This window comes from Oncorhynchus kisutch, linkage group LG15 (assembly GCF_002021735.2).
Source record: "Oncorhynchus kisutch isolate 150728-3 linkage group LG15, Okis_V2, whole genome shotgun sequence".
Taxonomy (NCBI): Eukaryota; Metazoa; Chordata; class Actinopteri; order Salmoniformes; family Salmonidae; genus Oncorhynchus; species Oncorhynchus kisutch.
The window spans coordinates 45,665,785-45,681,061 of record NC_034188.2 but is presented as its reverse complement, the minus strand read 5'-3'; the positions used below and the strand labels follow the sequence as shown (position 1 = coordinate 45,681,061).

Sequence of the window (15,277 nt, the reverse complement as noted above, 5' to 3'; positions counted from 1 at the left end):
AGTATTGAGGGAAAGATGAACGGAGTAAAGTACAGAGAAATCCTTGATGAAAACCTGCTCCAAAGCACTCAAGACCTCAGACTGAGGTTCACCTTCCAGCAGGACAACTATCCTAAACACACAGCCAAGACAACACAGGAGAGGCTTGGGACAAGTCTCTGAATGTCCTTGAGTGGCCCAGCCAGAGCCCGGACTTGAACCTGATCGAACACCTCTGGAAAGACCTGAAAATAGTTGTGCAACAACGTGCCCCATCCAACCTGACAGAGCTTGAGAGGATCTGCAGAGAAGAATGGGAGAAACTCCCCCAATACAGGTGTGCCAAGCTTGTAGCGTCATACCCAAGAAATCTGTAACTGCTGCCAGAGGTGCTGCAATAAAGTACTGGGTAAAGGGTCTGAATACTTATGTAAATGTGATATTTCCGTGTAAAAATCTGTTTTTTTCTTTGTCATTATTGGGTATTGTATGTAGATTCATTTGAATCAATTTTAGAATAAAGCTGTAATGTAACAATATTTGGAAAAAGTCTGAATACTTTCCAACTGCGCTTCAGCAATGTGTGACAACTCTTCCTAGACCACAATGACTACTCAGGCAACGAAGCTTTTCCACTGCTCCACCCTAACCAGGATCATATTGCTACAGCCTATGTCTAAGGCCCCAAGCTATTGCTGCTCATGTACATGATGGTCAGGGAAAAACTCAGGCCCTTAGCTATGGTGGACCATAGCGGTTGCCTTGTCCACTGCTGGTGATGCTGATGGCATAGTGGTATTCGGTATTTTATTAGGATCCCCATTAGCTGTTGCAAAAGTAGTAGCTACTCTTCCTGGAGTCCACACAAAACATGAAACATAATACAGAACGTCAATAGACAAGAACAGCTCAAGGACAGAACTACATCAAATAAAATTAAAAAGGCACACGTAGCCTACATATCAGTGAATACACACAAACTATCTAGGTCAAATAGGGGAGAGGCGTTGTGCCATGAGGTGTTGCTTTATCTAGGGTGGCAGGTAGCCTAGTGATTAGAGTGTTGGACTAGTAATCAAAAGGTTGCAAGATTGAATCCCCCAGCCGACAAGGTAAAAATCTGTCATTTTGCCCCTGAACAAGGCAGTTAGCCCGCTGTCATTGAAAATAAGAATTTGTTCTTAAGTGACTTGCCTAGTTAAATAAAGGTAAAAAACATTTTTTAAACCAGGTTTGTTGTTTATTTGAGCAATATGAGATGGAAGGACGTTCCATGCAATTAGGGCTCTATATAATGCTGTATGCTTTCTTGAATTTGTTCTGGATTTGGGGACTGTGAAAAGGCCCTTGATGGCATGTCTGGTGGAATAAGTGTGTGTGTCAGAGCTGTGTGTTGTTGACTATGCAAACAATTTGGGATTTTTAACACATTGATGTTTCTTATAAAAAGAAGAAGTGATGCAGTCAGTCTCTCCTCAACTCTTAGCCAAGAGAGACTGGCATGTATAGTATTTATATCAGCACTCTGATTACAATTAAGAGAAAAACGTGCCGCTTTGTTCTGGGCCAGCTGCAGCTTAACTAGGTCTTTCCTTGCAGCACTGGACCACACGACTGGACAATAATCAAGATTAGACAAAACTAATGATCTGGTGGTGGTGATGGTGGTGTGAGTGTGTATGGTGTCTAGGGGGACGACGCATCCACTTTGACAGCTCATTAAAGGTTAATGAGTAGTGGGCCAGTATGTTTGTGGTTGGAGCCACTGGGGGCCCATTGTTAATGTTACACTCACCTTGTTCTACTGAGTAAACCACACAGATAGTCAGAATCACTCATGTATGCAGTATGCAGCAGTGGTCACAACAGTAATACTAAACAACTGTATTCCAATCATAGAAAGATACAACCTCAGTAGTCTTCCCCTGGATACATACCATGGGGTTTCCACTGAGAAGGAGCATGATCAAGTGCAGATCCATCTTTTGCTGGAGTGAGTGGATTGGGTTTGGTAGCAGGCTCAACTCACTGCTGCCCCCTGTGGATATGATGGAGGACTGTGTAGAGGAGTGTGTGATTACATCATAAAGCCTTATCCTATTGTGACCAATAGGGTTTGAACCTGGGTTTCCTGCACACCAGAAGAGCATATCAGCCCCCTTAGCCAAAGTTTAGGGAATTGCCTCGGGGAGCTAGTACAACTTTTCATCAGTTCTCATGCGAACCTGATCACCAAACCACCTGTGTTACAGTATGTAGGTTACATTAGTCCGACCATAAACCAAACTTATGCATCCCTCTCCACTTCACTATATCAGCCACCTGCACCTGCTATCTGGACCCCTATTTTCAGTTCACCGCCATTCCTAATTCCCTGCACTCCCCCTTTTATTCACCAGTACTCTACCCTACCCTGCTAGTGTTGGTTGTTGCACTGTGAAACCTGTGGTGTATTCATTAGTGCATATTGTAGGGAATCATTTTTTTTTCTCCAACAAAAACAAAGTTTCTTATTGGACAAATTTAGGTAGGTCCATCCCCTCTTTGGGCTTTGCCTGAGAGTTTCATTTTGCGAGGGTGGAGACTTTGCAAACTGGAACTCTCAATTTCTAACATGAATAGACCCAGAACTTAATCACACAGCTGACCAAATTATGCACGATTTTAGTTCTGGGTTAGCTGAGATTACCAGGACAAGGACAAGGCTTAATCTGTATCCGGGAAACCGTCCGTCAGTGTCTAACTAAACTTTATTTTCGAAGGATTGTTAGGTAATAGAGGGCCGAACTGTTCACTTAATTCTCTCCATTTAAGAACACCTGCCATAGGTACATTTGTATACGTGACTCTCACTAACGTCAGTCTTTCCATTCCCCCTAGACGTGTAATATATGCCAGCGATGATGATAGTTTGAGCAGCTAGCAAGGCTGTCAGCTGGGTGAGAATAAACAATACGATCCCCTCAGAAACACTCGGGCCATATTGAGTTTCAGCAGGGTAGGCCCACTTAATGACCCCTTTGCCTCCCCGACACTTAGCCCAGAAAAAGAGGACCGACCGTGGGTTCACCAGCCAAGCCTCCTGTCTCAGGGTCTGTCTACCTTTATTAGATCTTACCAACCCAATCTGGTGGACATCTGTAGGGGCTTTACCTTGTCATTAAGGATAGACCACTCGCTCATGCACCACCATGGCTAACTCTGAGACTGAACTTTCCCTCAGATTCCGTAAGCTCTCAAGGGAGCCCGAGAGGGGGGGGTGTATCCCGTCTTTCCACCCCACCTCGTTACCTTGGTGGGCGGATCAGGGTGGGTATCTCTCCTGGGAGCTCCTGGTCGTCTTTTGTTTTTTTATTAAAGGGGAACAAAAAGCTCCTGGAAAGTGTGGAGAGACAGGTGCCGGAGTGAGCTTAGTTAATGTAGCATGGCAGGTCATCCCTGTAACAAGGTTGGCTGGGTGTGGCCTAGGGTGGTCTAGCTGTCTATGCAGACTCCTTCTGATCATATATAACCTTGCAGCATGGTTTCGAATCCAGCCCACTGCTATTTCTGCACACTGTCTGCTCTATTGTTTCTCTATATGTCTGTTCTATCCAATAACCCAAAAATATGTGAGTTAGACTGCACCATTCCTTCACAAAAAATGGTTGGCTTGGTGCGACAATATCTCAATCTGAAGTCCAAGGACTTTGTTCCATCCTTATGCCATTAAGTTTCAGACGACTTGTCTTGGGGCAATCTATTGGTTCTCAAACTAGTCTTATGACAACATTTTTACTCAGCTTGTTCAGCATTGATGCAGTTCAAACACACATACTGCCTACAAGACATGATAATTAGCCAATGAGCCATATATGAGAAAAGGTTCAAGAGAGAAAAGGAATCATATCCACAAAAAAAGTGTAAAGGGGTTGAGCAATGAAAAGATGCGGATTCCACTGGTCCTGTGAAGACCACTCTTGTACAGTGGCTAAATCTAAAACCATCACCATCATGGGATAAAGGGTTACAAAAAAGCGCGTGAAATGTGATCAAACTGGCTTTAAAATAGATTATGTCAAAGTATGTGGAACAAAATTCACAGAGAAAATAGCTAATCAGTATTTTTTTGATCACAAACTCAGGTCAACATACAAAATAAAAAAATCACATTGTGTACATATAAACTCAAGAGACAGTGTATTACAGGGGTTTGTAGTGACTGGAAGGGCACATTTTACTCTAGTTTTTGTCGGCAGTGTGTAAAACGCTTTCAGTAGGACCAGTTTTTTTTTCAAACACCAGGAAAAGCTCACTAGATATATAAACCACAGATACACTATATATACAAAAGTATGTGGACACCCCTTCAAATTACTGGATTCAGCTATTTCAGCCACACCTGTTGCTGACAAAATCGAGCACACAGCCATGCAATCTCCATAGACAAACATTGGCAGTGGAATGGCCTTACTGAAGAGCTCAGTGACTTTCAACGTGGCACCGTCATAGGACGGTGCCTTTCCAACAAGTCAGCTTGTCAAATTTCTGCCCTGCTAGAGCTGCTTCGTTCAACTGTAAGGGCTGTTATTGTGAAGTGGAAACGTACAGGAGTAACAACGTCTGTCCTCGGTTGCAACACTCACCACCAAGTTCCAAAATTCCTCTGGAAGCAACATCAGCACAAGAACTCTTTGTCATGAAATGGGTTTCCATGGCTGAGTAAATGCACACAAGCCTAAGAACACCATGCGCAATGCCAAATCACGGCTGGAGCGGTGTAAAGCTTGCTGGAGTGGTGTAAAGCCCTGACCTCAACCCCATCGAACACCTTTGGGATGAATTGGAATGCCGACTGCGAGCCAGGCCTAATCGCCCAACATCAGTGCCCATCCTCACTAATGCTCGTGACTGAATGGAAGCAAGTCCCCGCAGCAATGTTCCAACGTTTAGTGGAAAGCCTTCCCAGAAGAGTAGAGGCTGTTATAGCAGCAAAACGGAGACCCGCTCCACATTATTCCCCATGATATTGGAATGAGATGTTTGACGATCAGGTGTCCACATACTTTTGGTCAAATTAGTGTATCCATGGTGTAAATCTAGGGAGTGTGTCCTTGGGTACTGGTCAGATACTGTGCCATGTTTGATTGAGCCCTGATTGCTAGCATCACAAGTTTTTACTGACCATTTGAACTGACTAAGAAAAACTCTGTTCCCTATAACGTCAATTGACACTCAAAGTAGGGTTAATATGTAGTAGGATTATTTACACATTCAAATTAAACTAGTAGACTTCTGTCGGGCACTTTTGTCAGGCAGCTGTCTTATTAATGTCTCATTAATAACATTGTTATAGCTTAGAGGTAAATTTGATCAACTTCTACAGGCTACATTTTACAACCTGTTTACTATCTGTAAACTTTGTGTTGTTCTTCTACAGTACAGGTGAAGTGTTCAAAGTGCTCAAGGCTGTAAGCACTAGGCAGTGTGACTTTGCCAAACTGCACTGCTGCTTTAAGGCTGATTTTTCCAGTTATGTGTATGCAGCTGAAGGGTACAGGGCAGTGTTTTACTTTTCTATTGTTCTATGTTTTATCGCAACAAGGGCAATTGTCTCTGTGGCAGTCATTCTCTCTTTTAGAACAGCAAGTTATCCATCGTCCTTTGGATTAGCAGCTAGCTACCTCTTATGCTTTTCCTTCAGGCCTATGCACAAACACAGTTACCTACGCAAAATGGTGATCCTAAGTATTTGCGTCTAGTTATTTGCATCTTGTTACAAATCACGGGGCTGCACGTTTGCTTATTCTTGCCACGCAACTATGCAGGGTCGCTATTTTGCATAGCTTATTGTAGTTCTTGCCTCTGTCCGTAGGACATAAATGAGGCTTACGGGCCTTGTTTGGGGACCCAGGTGAAGTTCCAGCCTCCCAGGGTGTCCTTGCGGACGAAGGCCTGTCCCTGAGGAAAGCTGTGTGTCTTGAGTCTGACGCTGCTGGAAGGGTTTAGGGACATGCTGAAAGCTAGCTCTGTCCGGCCACGTGGAGTAGACAGTTCAGGGTACTGAGTCGTCACATCACCCCCTACAGGACTGGAGGGGCTACGGTAGTGAGGGCTGGGAGTGTGGTACAGCCCTGGACTACTGTCCTGAGACAGGTTGGGAGAGGAGGCTAAGATTGGCCTGAATGGCTGTATTGGGACAATTGACGAGAGAGTGTTGACTAATTGGGGCAGTGGGGCTTCATAAGGGGTGGCCTGAAAATTGGGGGTGACTTCTATGCTAGGGCTGTATGGAGTAGAGGGCACAGTTCCAGTGAAGTTAGAGACGGAGTCTGTAGAGACACTGTAGTCACTGTTGGTGTTAAAGCAGTAATCAGTGTATAGTCCTACACTGGCACCATGACCAGGGCCATCAGTAGGTGTGTCATAAGCGGTGGATTTATGATCGGTTGTTTGGCAGTAGTCACCAGAGGAGTCTGTGATGGTGCTGCATTTGGTGAGGGAGTCAATGGAGGAGTTAAAGCTGTATTCAGTGGATGTTGTATCGATGGTGTCCTCGTCCTTCAGGCCCAAGGTCTGCAGGATCCACAGGTCCACAGGTGGGGTGCTGACTAGCTCCTCTTCTGAACAGAACTGCAGGGACAAGTTCCGGCAGGTCCGTTTCACCTGAGAACCAAGGAGAAGCTGACTGGCACTGAGGTGCCGGAATTCTCCAACACCATGCAGATTCTGGATTTCGGAATTCCGCTTCCGGTTCCTCCTCCTATCGCCACTCTGAGCAGAGAGAAGTCTCTATGGAAAAGGAGGAACACAAGTAAGGAGGCTGTTTGAGAGAAACTACACCTCTGTAAACTGGGAAATTGGGCTTTACAAAGGGCAGACTTATTATGCTACATTTAGAGATAACTAGAGATAAATTCAGCTGAAATGAATGAATCAATCAGTCATGAATAATCTTTGATTATGAAGTAATTACCTTTGTTTTTTCCTCCAACGTTTTCACAAATGAAGAGTTTAAGAATTCTTTGAGTTTGTTATTTTCCTCATGCAGTCTTGCCAGTTCCCCCTCTCTCTGTATCAACGTGTCTTGAAGCTTAGGAAAATAAAAGACAAATGTGTAAGTATCTACAGTACAAATGATATATTCATTATTTTATTTACTCATTTGAAGAAGAAGAAGAAGATGATGATGAAAAATCCATTTTAGTGGCCCCACTCTTGACGGCAAAATGAAAACATGTGGTTTTAAAGTGAATTTTTCTGCAATTCGCCACATTTTGTTATAACACATTTCCTGCAATTCTACCCATTTTGCCATGGGGTGGAGAAACAATGTTTGTGGTTTTAAAGCTAATTTCCTGCAATTCGACACATTTTTCCATGACTTTTGTCATTTTAATGATATCTGAGTGAACGTGACTAGCAAAATCAATGGGGGCCACCTGGAGGTCGTTATTTGGCCAAGATTACTACATGTTTAGACAGCTGCCTAGATTAACTATCAGTTTTTCACACAACCAGAAGTTAGCTAGTTAGATTTAACCTAGCGTTAGCTAGTTAGATAAAACATGACACAACTAAAAATGACTAAAACCTTAAATGTAAATTCGAACTAGCTACTACCCAGGAGAAAGCTCATGTTCGTTCCAACATATCAACGTTTATTCATATTCATACTAATCAAATCAAACTTTGTCAAATGCGCCGAATACAACAAGTGTAGACCTTTTTTTATTTTTTTTATTTAACCTTGTTTTAACCAGGTAGGCTAGTTGAGAACAAGTTCTCATTTACAACTGCGATCTGGCCAAGATAAAGCAAAGCAGTTTGACACATACAACAACACAGAGTTACACATGGAATAAACAAACATACAGTCAATAATACAGTAGTCTACATACAGTGTGTGCAAATGAGGTAAGATAAGGGACGTAAAGGCAATGAATAGGCCATAGTAGCGAAGTAATTACAATATAGCAATTAAACACTGGAGTGATAGATGTGCAGAAGATGAAGGTGCAAGTAGAGATACTGGGGTGCAAAGGACCAAAAAAAATACAGTATGGGGATGAGGTAGTTGGATGGGCTAATTACAGATGGGCTATGTACATGTGCAGTGATCTGTGAGCTGCTCTGACAGCTGGTGCTTAAAGTTAGTGAGGGAGATATGAGTCTCCAGCTTCAGTGATTTTTGCAGTTAGTTCCAGTCATTGGCAGCAGAGAACTGGAAGGAATGGCGGCCAAAGGAGGAATTGGCTTTGGGGGTGACTAGTGAAATGTACCTGCTGGAGAATGTACTACGGGTGGGTGCTGCTATGGTGACCAGTGAGCTGTGATAAGGCGGGGCTTTACCTAGAAAATACTTGTAGACGACCTGGAGCCAGCTGGTTTGGCGACGAGTATGAAGTGAGGGCCAGCCAACGAGAGCGTACAGGTCTCAGTGGTGGGTAGTATATGGGGCTTTGGTGACAAAAGCGATGTCACTGTGATAGACTGCCTCCAATTTGCTGAGTAGAGTGTTGGGGGCTATTTTGTAAATGACATCGCCGAAGTCGAGGATCGCTAGGATAGTCAGTTTTACGAGGGTATGTTTGGCAGCATGAGTGAAATAGGAAGCCAATTCTAAATGTAATTTTGGATTGGAGATGCTTTATGTGAGTCTGGAAGGAGAGTTTACAGTCTAACCATACACCTAGGTAGAGTTGTATGGCATTGAAGCTTGTCTGGAGGTTAGTTAACACAGTGCTCAAAGAAGGGCCAGAAGTATACAGAATGGTGTCATCTGCGTAGAGGTGGATCAGAGAATCACCAGCAGCAAGAGCGACATCATTGATGTATACAGAAAAGAGAGTTGGCCCGAGAAATGAACCCTATGGCACCCCATAGAGACTGCCAGATGTCCGGACAACAGGCCCTCCGATTTGACACACTGAACTCTATCAGAGAAGTAGTTGGTGAACCAGGCGAGGCAGTCATGTGAGAAACCAAGGCTGTTGAGTCTGCCGATAAGAACGTGGTGATTGACAGAGTCGAAAGCCTTGGTCAGGTCGATGAATACGGCTGCACAGTATTGTCTCTTATCGATGGCGGTTATGATATCGCTTAGGACCTTGAGTGTGGCTGAGGTGCAGCCATGACCAGTTTGGAAACCAGATTGAATAGCGGAGAAGGTACGTTAGGATTCGAAATGGTCAGTAATCTGTTTGTTAACTTGGCTTTCGAAGACCTTAGAAAGGCAGGGTAGGATAGATATAGGTCTGTAGCAGTTTGGGTCTAGAGTGTCTCCCCCTTTGAAGAGGGGGATGACCGCGGCAGCTTTTCAATCTTTAGGGATCTCAGACTTTCAAAAGAGAGGTTGAACAGGCTAGTAATAGGGGTTGCAACAATTTTGGCAGATCATTTTAGAAAGAGAGGGTCCAGATTGTCTAGCCCGGCTGACTTGTAGGGGTCCAGATTTAGCTTGAAACATGTAGGTATTACCGACTCTGTCAGGGAGAGGTTGAAAATGTCAGTGAAGACACTTGCTAGTTGGTCCGCGCATGCTTTGAGTGCACGTCCTGGTAATCTGTCTGGCCCCGCGGCTTTGTGAATGTTGACCTGTTTAAAGGTCTTACTCACATCGGCTATCGAGAGCGTTATCACACAGTCGTCCAGAACAGCTGGTGCTCTCATGCATGCTTCAATGTTGCTTGCCTCGAAGCAAGCATAAAACTGAGTGTTACTGTGTAACTTTTTGTATTTTTGTATTTTTTGCTTTAGTTAATTTGGTAAATATTTTCTTAACTCTTCTTGAACTGCACTGTTGGTTAAAAGCTTCTAAGTAAGCATTTCACGGTAAGGTCTACACTTGTTGTATTCTGAAGACAAACAATGTATACGAAATGCTTCAGTCTGGTTTTAGACCCCATCATTGCACTGAGACTGCACTTGTGAACGTGGTAAATTACCTTTTAATGGCGTCAGACCAAGGCTCTGCATTTGTCCTCGTGGTCCTAGACCTTAGTGCTGCTTAGTGCTGCCATCGATCACCACATGCTTTTGGAGAAATAGGAAGCCCAAATTGGTCTACACAGACAAGTTCTGGCCTGGTTTAGATCTTATCTGTCGGAAAGATATCAGTTTGTCTCTGTGGATGGTTTCAACTGTAAATGTCGGTATTCCTAAAGGTTCCGTTTTAGGACCACTATTGTTTTCACTATATATTTTACCTCTTGGTGATGTCATTTGGAAACATAATGTTAACTTTCACTGCTATGCGGGTGACACATAGCTGTACATTTCAACGAAACATGGTGAAGCTGGAGGCCTGTGTTTCAGACATAAGGAAGTGGATGGCTGCAAACTTTCTACTTTCAAACTCGGACAAAACAGAGATGCTTGTTCTGGGTCCCAAGAAACAAAGAGATCTTCTGTTGAACCTGACAATTCATCTTGATGGTTGTACAGTCGTCTCAAATAAAACTGTGAAGGGCCTCGCCGTTACTCTGGACCCTGATCTCTCTTTTGACGAACATATCAAGACTGTTTCAAGGACAGTTTTTTTCCATCTACGTAACATTGCAAAAATACTACATTTTCTGTCCAAAAATGATGCAGAAAAATGTATCCATGCTTTTGTCACTTCTAGGTTAGACTACTGCAGTGCTCTACTTTCCGGCTACCCGGATAAAGCACTAAATAAACTTCAGTTAGCTCTAAATATGGCTGCTAGAATCCTGACTAGAACCAAAAAATGTGATCATAATACTCCAGTGCTAGCCTCCCTACACTGGCTTCCTGTTAAGGCAACCTTGATTTCAAGGTTTTACTGCTAACCTACCAAGCATTACATGGGCTTGCTCCTACCCATCTTTCCGATTTGGTCCTGCCGTACATACACGTACGCTACGGTCACAAGATTGCTCCATTTTTATGGAATGGTCTCACTATCAATATGAGAGACGCAGACTCGGTCTCAACCTTTAAGTCTTTATTGAAGACTCATCTCTTCAGTAGGTCCTATGATTGAGTGTTGTCTGGCCCAGGTGAAGGTGAACGGAAAGGCAATGAACCGCCCTTGCTGTCTCTGCCTGGCCGGTTCCCTTCTCTCCACTGGGATTCTCTGCCTCTAACCCTATTACAGGGGCTGAGTCACTGGCTTACTGGTGCTCTTCCATGCCGTCCCTAGGAGGGGTGCGTCACTTGAGTGGGTTGAGTCACTGACGTGGTCTTCCTGTTTGGGTTGGCGCCCACCCCTTGGGTTGTGCCGTGGCATTGATCTTTGTGGGCTATACTCGGCCTTGTCTCAGGATGGTAAATTGGTGGTTGACGATATCCCTCTAGTGATGTGGGGGCGGGTGGGGTTATTTCCTGCCTGTTTGGCCCTGTCCGGGGGTACCATCGGATGGGGCCACAATGTCTCCTGACCCCTCCGGTCTCAGCCTCCAGTATTTATGCTGCAGTGGTTTATGTGTCGGGGTGCTAGGGTCAGTCTGTTATGTCTGGAGTATTTCTCCTGTCTTAGCCGGTGTCCTGTGTGAATTTTAGTATGCTCTCTCTAATTCTCTCTTTCTTTCTTTCTCTTTCTTTCTCTCTCTCGGAGGACCTGAGCCCTAGGACCATGCCTCAGGACTAACTGGCATGATGACTCCTTGCTGTCCCCAGTCCGCTTGGCCGTGCTGCTGCTCCAGTGTCAACTGTTCTGCCTGCGGCTATGGAACCCTGACCTGTTCACTGGACGTGCTACCTGTCCCAGACCTGCTGTTTTCAACTCTCTAGAACAGCAGGAGTGGTAGAGATACTCTCAATGATCAGCTATGAAAAGCAAATTGACATTTACTCCTGAGGTGCTGACCTGTTGCACCCTCGACAACTACTGTGATTATTATTATTTGACCATGCTGGTCATTTATGAACATTTGAACATCTTGGCCATGTTCTGTTATAATCTCTACCTGGCACAGCCAGAAGAGAACTGGACACCCCTCATAGCCTGGTTCCTCTCTTTGTTTCTTCCTAGGTTTTGGCCTTTCTATGGAGTTTTTCCTAGCCACCGTGCTTCTACACCTGTATTGCTTGCTGTTTGGGGTTTTAGGCTGGGTTTCAGCACTTTGAGATATCAGCTGATGTATTCGGCGCATGTGACAAATAAAGTTTGATTTGATTTGAGGTGGCATACACCTCAGTGCCATCGGATGAATCCGGAAACTTATTCCAGTCTGTGCTAGCAAAATGGTCCTGTAGCGTAACATCCGCGTCATCTGACCACTTCCGTATTGAGCGAGTCACTGGTACTTCCTGATTTAGGTTTTTGCTTGTAAGCAGGAATCAGGGGGATAGAATTATGGTCATATTTGCCAAGTGGAGGGCGGGGGAGAGCTTTGTATGCATCTCTGTGTGAGAAGTAAAGGTGGTCTAGAGTCTTTTTTCCTCTGGTTGCACATGTGACATGCTGGTAGAAATGAGGTAAAACGGATTTAAGTTTGCCTGCATTAAAGTCCCCGGCCACTAGGATTGCCGCCACTGGATGAGCATTTTCTTGTTTGCATTTGGCCTTATAAAGTTGGTTGAGTGCGTTCTTAGTGCCAGCATCGGTTTGTGGTGGTAAATAGACGGCTACGAATAATATAGATAATAACTCTCTTGGTAGATAGTGTGGTCGACAGCTTATTATAAGGTACCCTACCTCAGGCGAGCAATACCTCGAGCCTTCTTTAATATTATACATCGCACACCAGCTGTTATTGACAAATAGACACACGACCCCACCCCTCGTCTGACCAGACATAGCTTCTCTGTTTTGCCGGTGCATGGTTAATATTAGACATTGTGCACCAGCTGTTATTGACAAATATACACACAACCCCACCCCTCATCTTATCAGACGTAGCTTCTCTGTTTTGCCGGTGCGTGGAAAATCCCGCCAGCTCCATATTATCTGTGTTGTCGTTCAGCCAAGACTCGGTGAAACATAAAATATTACAGTTTTTAAAGTCCCGTTGGTAGGCTAATCTTAATTGAAGTTCATCAATTTTATTTACCAATGATTGCACGTTGGCCAATACAACGGATGGAAGTGGGGGTTTACTTGCTCACCTACGAATTCTCAGAAGGCAGCCTGACCTCCGTCCCCTTTTAATCCGTCTTTCTTTCACGCAAATGATGGGGATTTGGGCCTGTTCCCTAGAAAGTAGTATATCATTCGTGTCGGACTCGTTAAAGGAAAAAGCTTCTTCCAGTTCGAGGTGAGTAATCGCTGTTCTGAAGCCCAGAACTTATTTTTGGTCATAAAAGACGGCAGCAGCAACATTATGTACAAAATAAGTAAAAAAACAACAAACAAAAAAAATAGCACAGTTGGTTATGAGCACGTAAAACATAGCCATCGTCTCCAGCACCATTATTCGGCCCTTTTGTACACTTTTTACTTAAACGTACTTTGTTGATGCCAACAACAATTACTTTTCCAAGTGCGGTGAGCAATGATGGTGGTGCTGCACAGTGATTCTTCTCTCACTCACACACTGCCACTATGCTTGTATTAACCGAGAGTGAGAATGAAGCAGTCAGTGGAGGTGGGGGAAGTGACTCACATTCCAGCAGCAGAGGCCTTTTCAAAATAAAAGTTCCTCATTGAATCTGGTGAGATTTGTTTTATTTTAAAGTAATTGTGAATTGCTGTATTTATTTTATTATTGAGATGGGGGGCATTTGACCTGCTTCTAACATTGGGGGGAGATGTCCCCCCTGTCCCTCTGGTCCTATGCCCCTGTACACAGGTAGCACCTGTAATTGCCCCTGTACACAGGTAGCACCTGTAATTGCCCCTGTACACAGGTAACACCTATGCCCCTGCACACAGGTAGCACCTGAAGAAACTCTCCAGTTTTGTTAGTGTAAATAGCTACCTGCTTGTTTCTCTGCAAATGTGGTGACAGGTGGTCAGTCCAGATTGGGTCAGGTCGAGAGGTCCCAAAGTCCAAGCAAGAGTAGAGTTCTAGTTTGGAGGGAAGACAGAGACATTGCCCTAAATATCAGAAATACAACAATAATAGCAGCAAATAGCAGTAAAGGCCTGTGATAGCTGGGCCTAAATGAGTACGTAATGTGTACAGTAGAGAAAATAAAATAATAATTTGAAGAAAAAAAAACAGCCTTAGGATGTGATTTTAAATCAATCCTACTATCTGCTATCCAAATGAGGAAAATTCCAGTGATAAACGAGCCAGCTTGCGCTGAACCTGGCATATCACTGCGAAGTAAATTTTAATTTCAACAGACTTACCCCGCTGTGTTGGCTCGTGCTGGCATGCTGTGTTGTCCAGGGGACCAGCGGCCCAAAAGGAGGCCACAGTCACCGTGGAAACGTCAACACTGTCTGCCGACGTTGGGGCTGGGTAAGGGCAGTTGTAGAGTTGGCCCCCTACAAAGCTCAGATCTTGACAAGTCAGGGCAGTGCTCTGTAAAACAAATAGGCAGGAGGGATACCTCATCAATAAAGTGAAAGTTTATCAATAAAAGTGGTAATTGTATATTATAACATATTCATAATGATCAATTGTGACAATAATCCATCACCTAATGCAGACAGATGTGATTAATTGTGATAAATTGTGATAAATTGTGAACTCTCTCTGTCTCTCTTACTTTCTAGCATGGAACTATTAAATAAATTGGCTTCAATGAAGTTTAGATGCAACATCCTTATTTGATGTGAATTACAGTAAGATTGAATAAACACACTATCAGATGTAAATATAACTGAATAATTAAATCAACGCCACAAGCAATCCATAATTTCTCATGCCGTAATGTGATATACGGATAAAGTTCCTCGAGAGTTATAGCGATCAACATGATCTATCTATCTACCTGTTGCGTCTGCCTTAATCCAGACAGTGCAAATTCTCGATCATGACTCCCGCTCACAAAATCTCAGCACTTCAGTCCGTATTGTAGGTAGGCTACGCTGTTTCACAAAACTTGAATCAAATGTATTTACAAAACGAGTCACATGCAAATCTGCAAATGCACCAAATTGCCGGTGAACACTGTGCGTAAAAATACGCATCATGGTCACCATGCGCGGATGAACACTAACACAACAATAAAGTCCATATTATTAGGAAAATGGGCAACAAGACATACATACATGTTTAACTGTCAAATTATGTGACCAAGACACTCACCATGGTGAAGGTAGGGTCACACGGAGTAGGGCGCGTGTGGGGCTCCGGGAACGCTCCGAACCTGTAAGGAGAACTGCTGCGTGGGTTGGGGGAGGTGAGTAAGTAGACTATAACTAATCTTAATTTTGCAGTAGCAGTAAAGCCTGAGCTCT

General features: G+C 43.9%; 1 protein-coding gene across 1 annotated transcript; it reads right to left on the bottom strand.

The window, feature by feature from the left end:
• Nucleotides 1-3,739: 3,739 nt before the first annotated feature.
• Nucleotides 3,740-15,276, bottom strand: gmnc (geminin coiled-coil domain containing). Its single transcript, XM_020503808.2, has 5 exons — nucleotides 15,126-15,276; nucleotides 14,222-14,396; nucleotides 13,845-13,933; nucleotides 6,935-7,051; nucleotides 3,740-6,750 (listed from the first exon to the last, which is right to left on the bottom strand). The coding sequence occupies exons 1-5, from the start codon at nucleotides 15,126-15,128 to the stop codon at nucleotides 5,848-5,850; spliced, it is 1,287 nt and encodes a 428-aa protein (XP_020359397.1). The 5' UTR covers nucleotides 15,129-15,276; the 3' UTR covers nucleotides 3,740-5,847.
• Nucleotide 15,277: the final 1 nt, after the last annotated feature.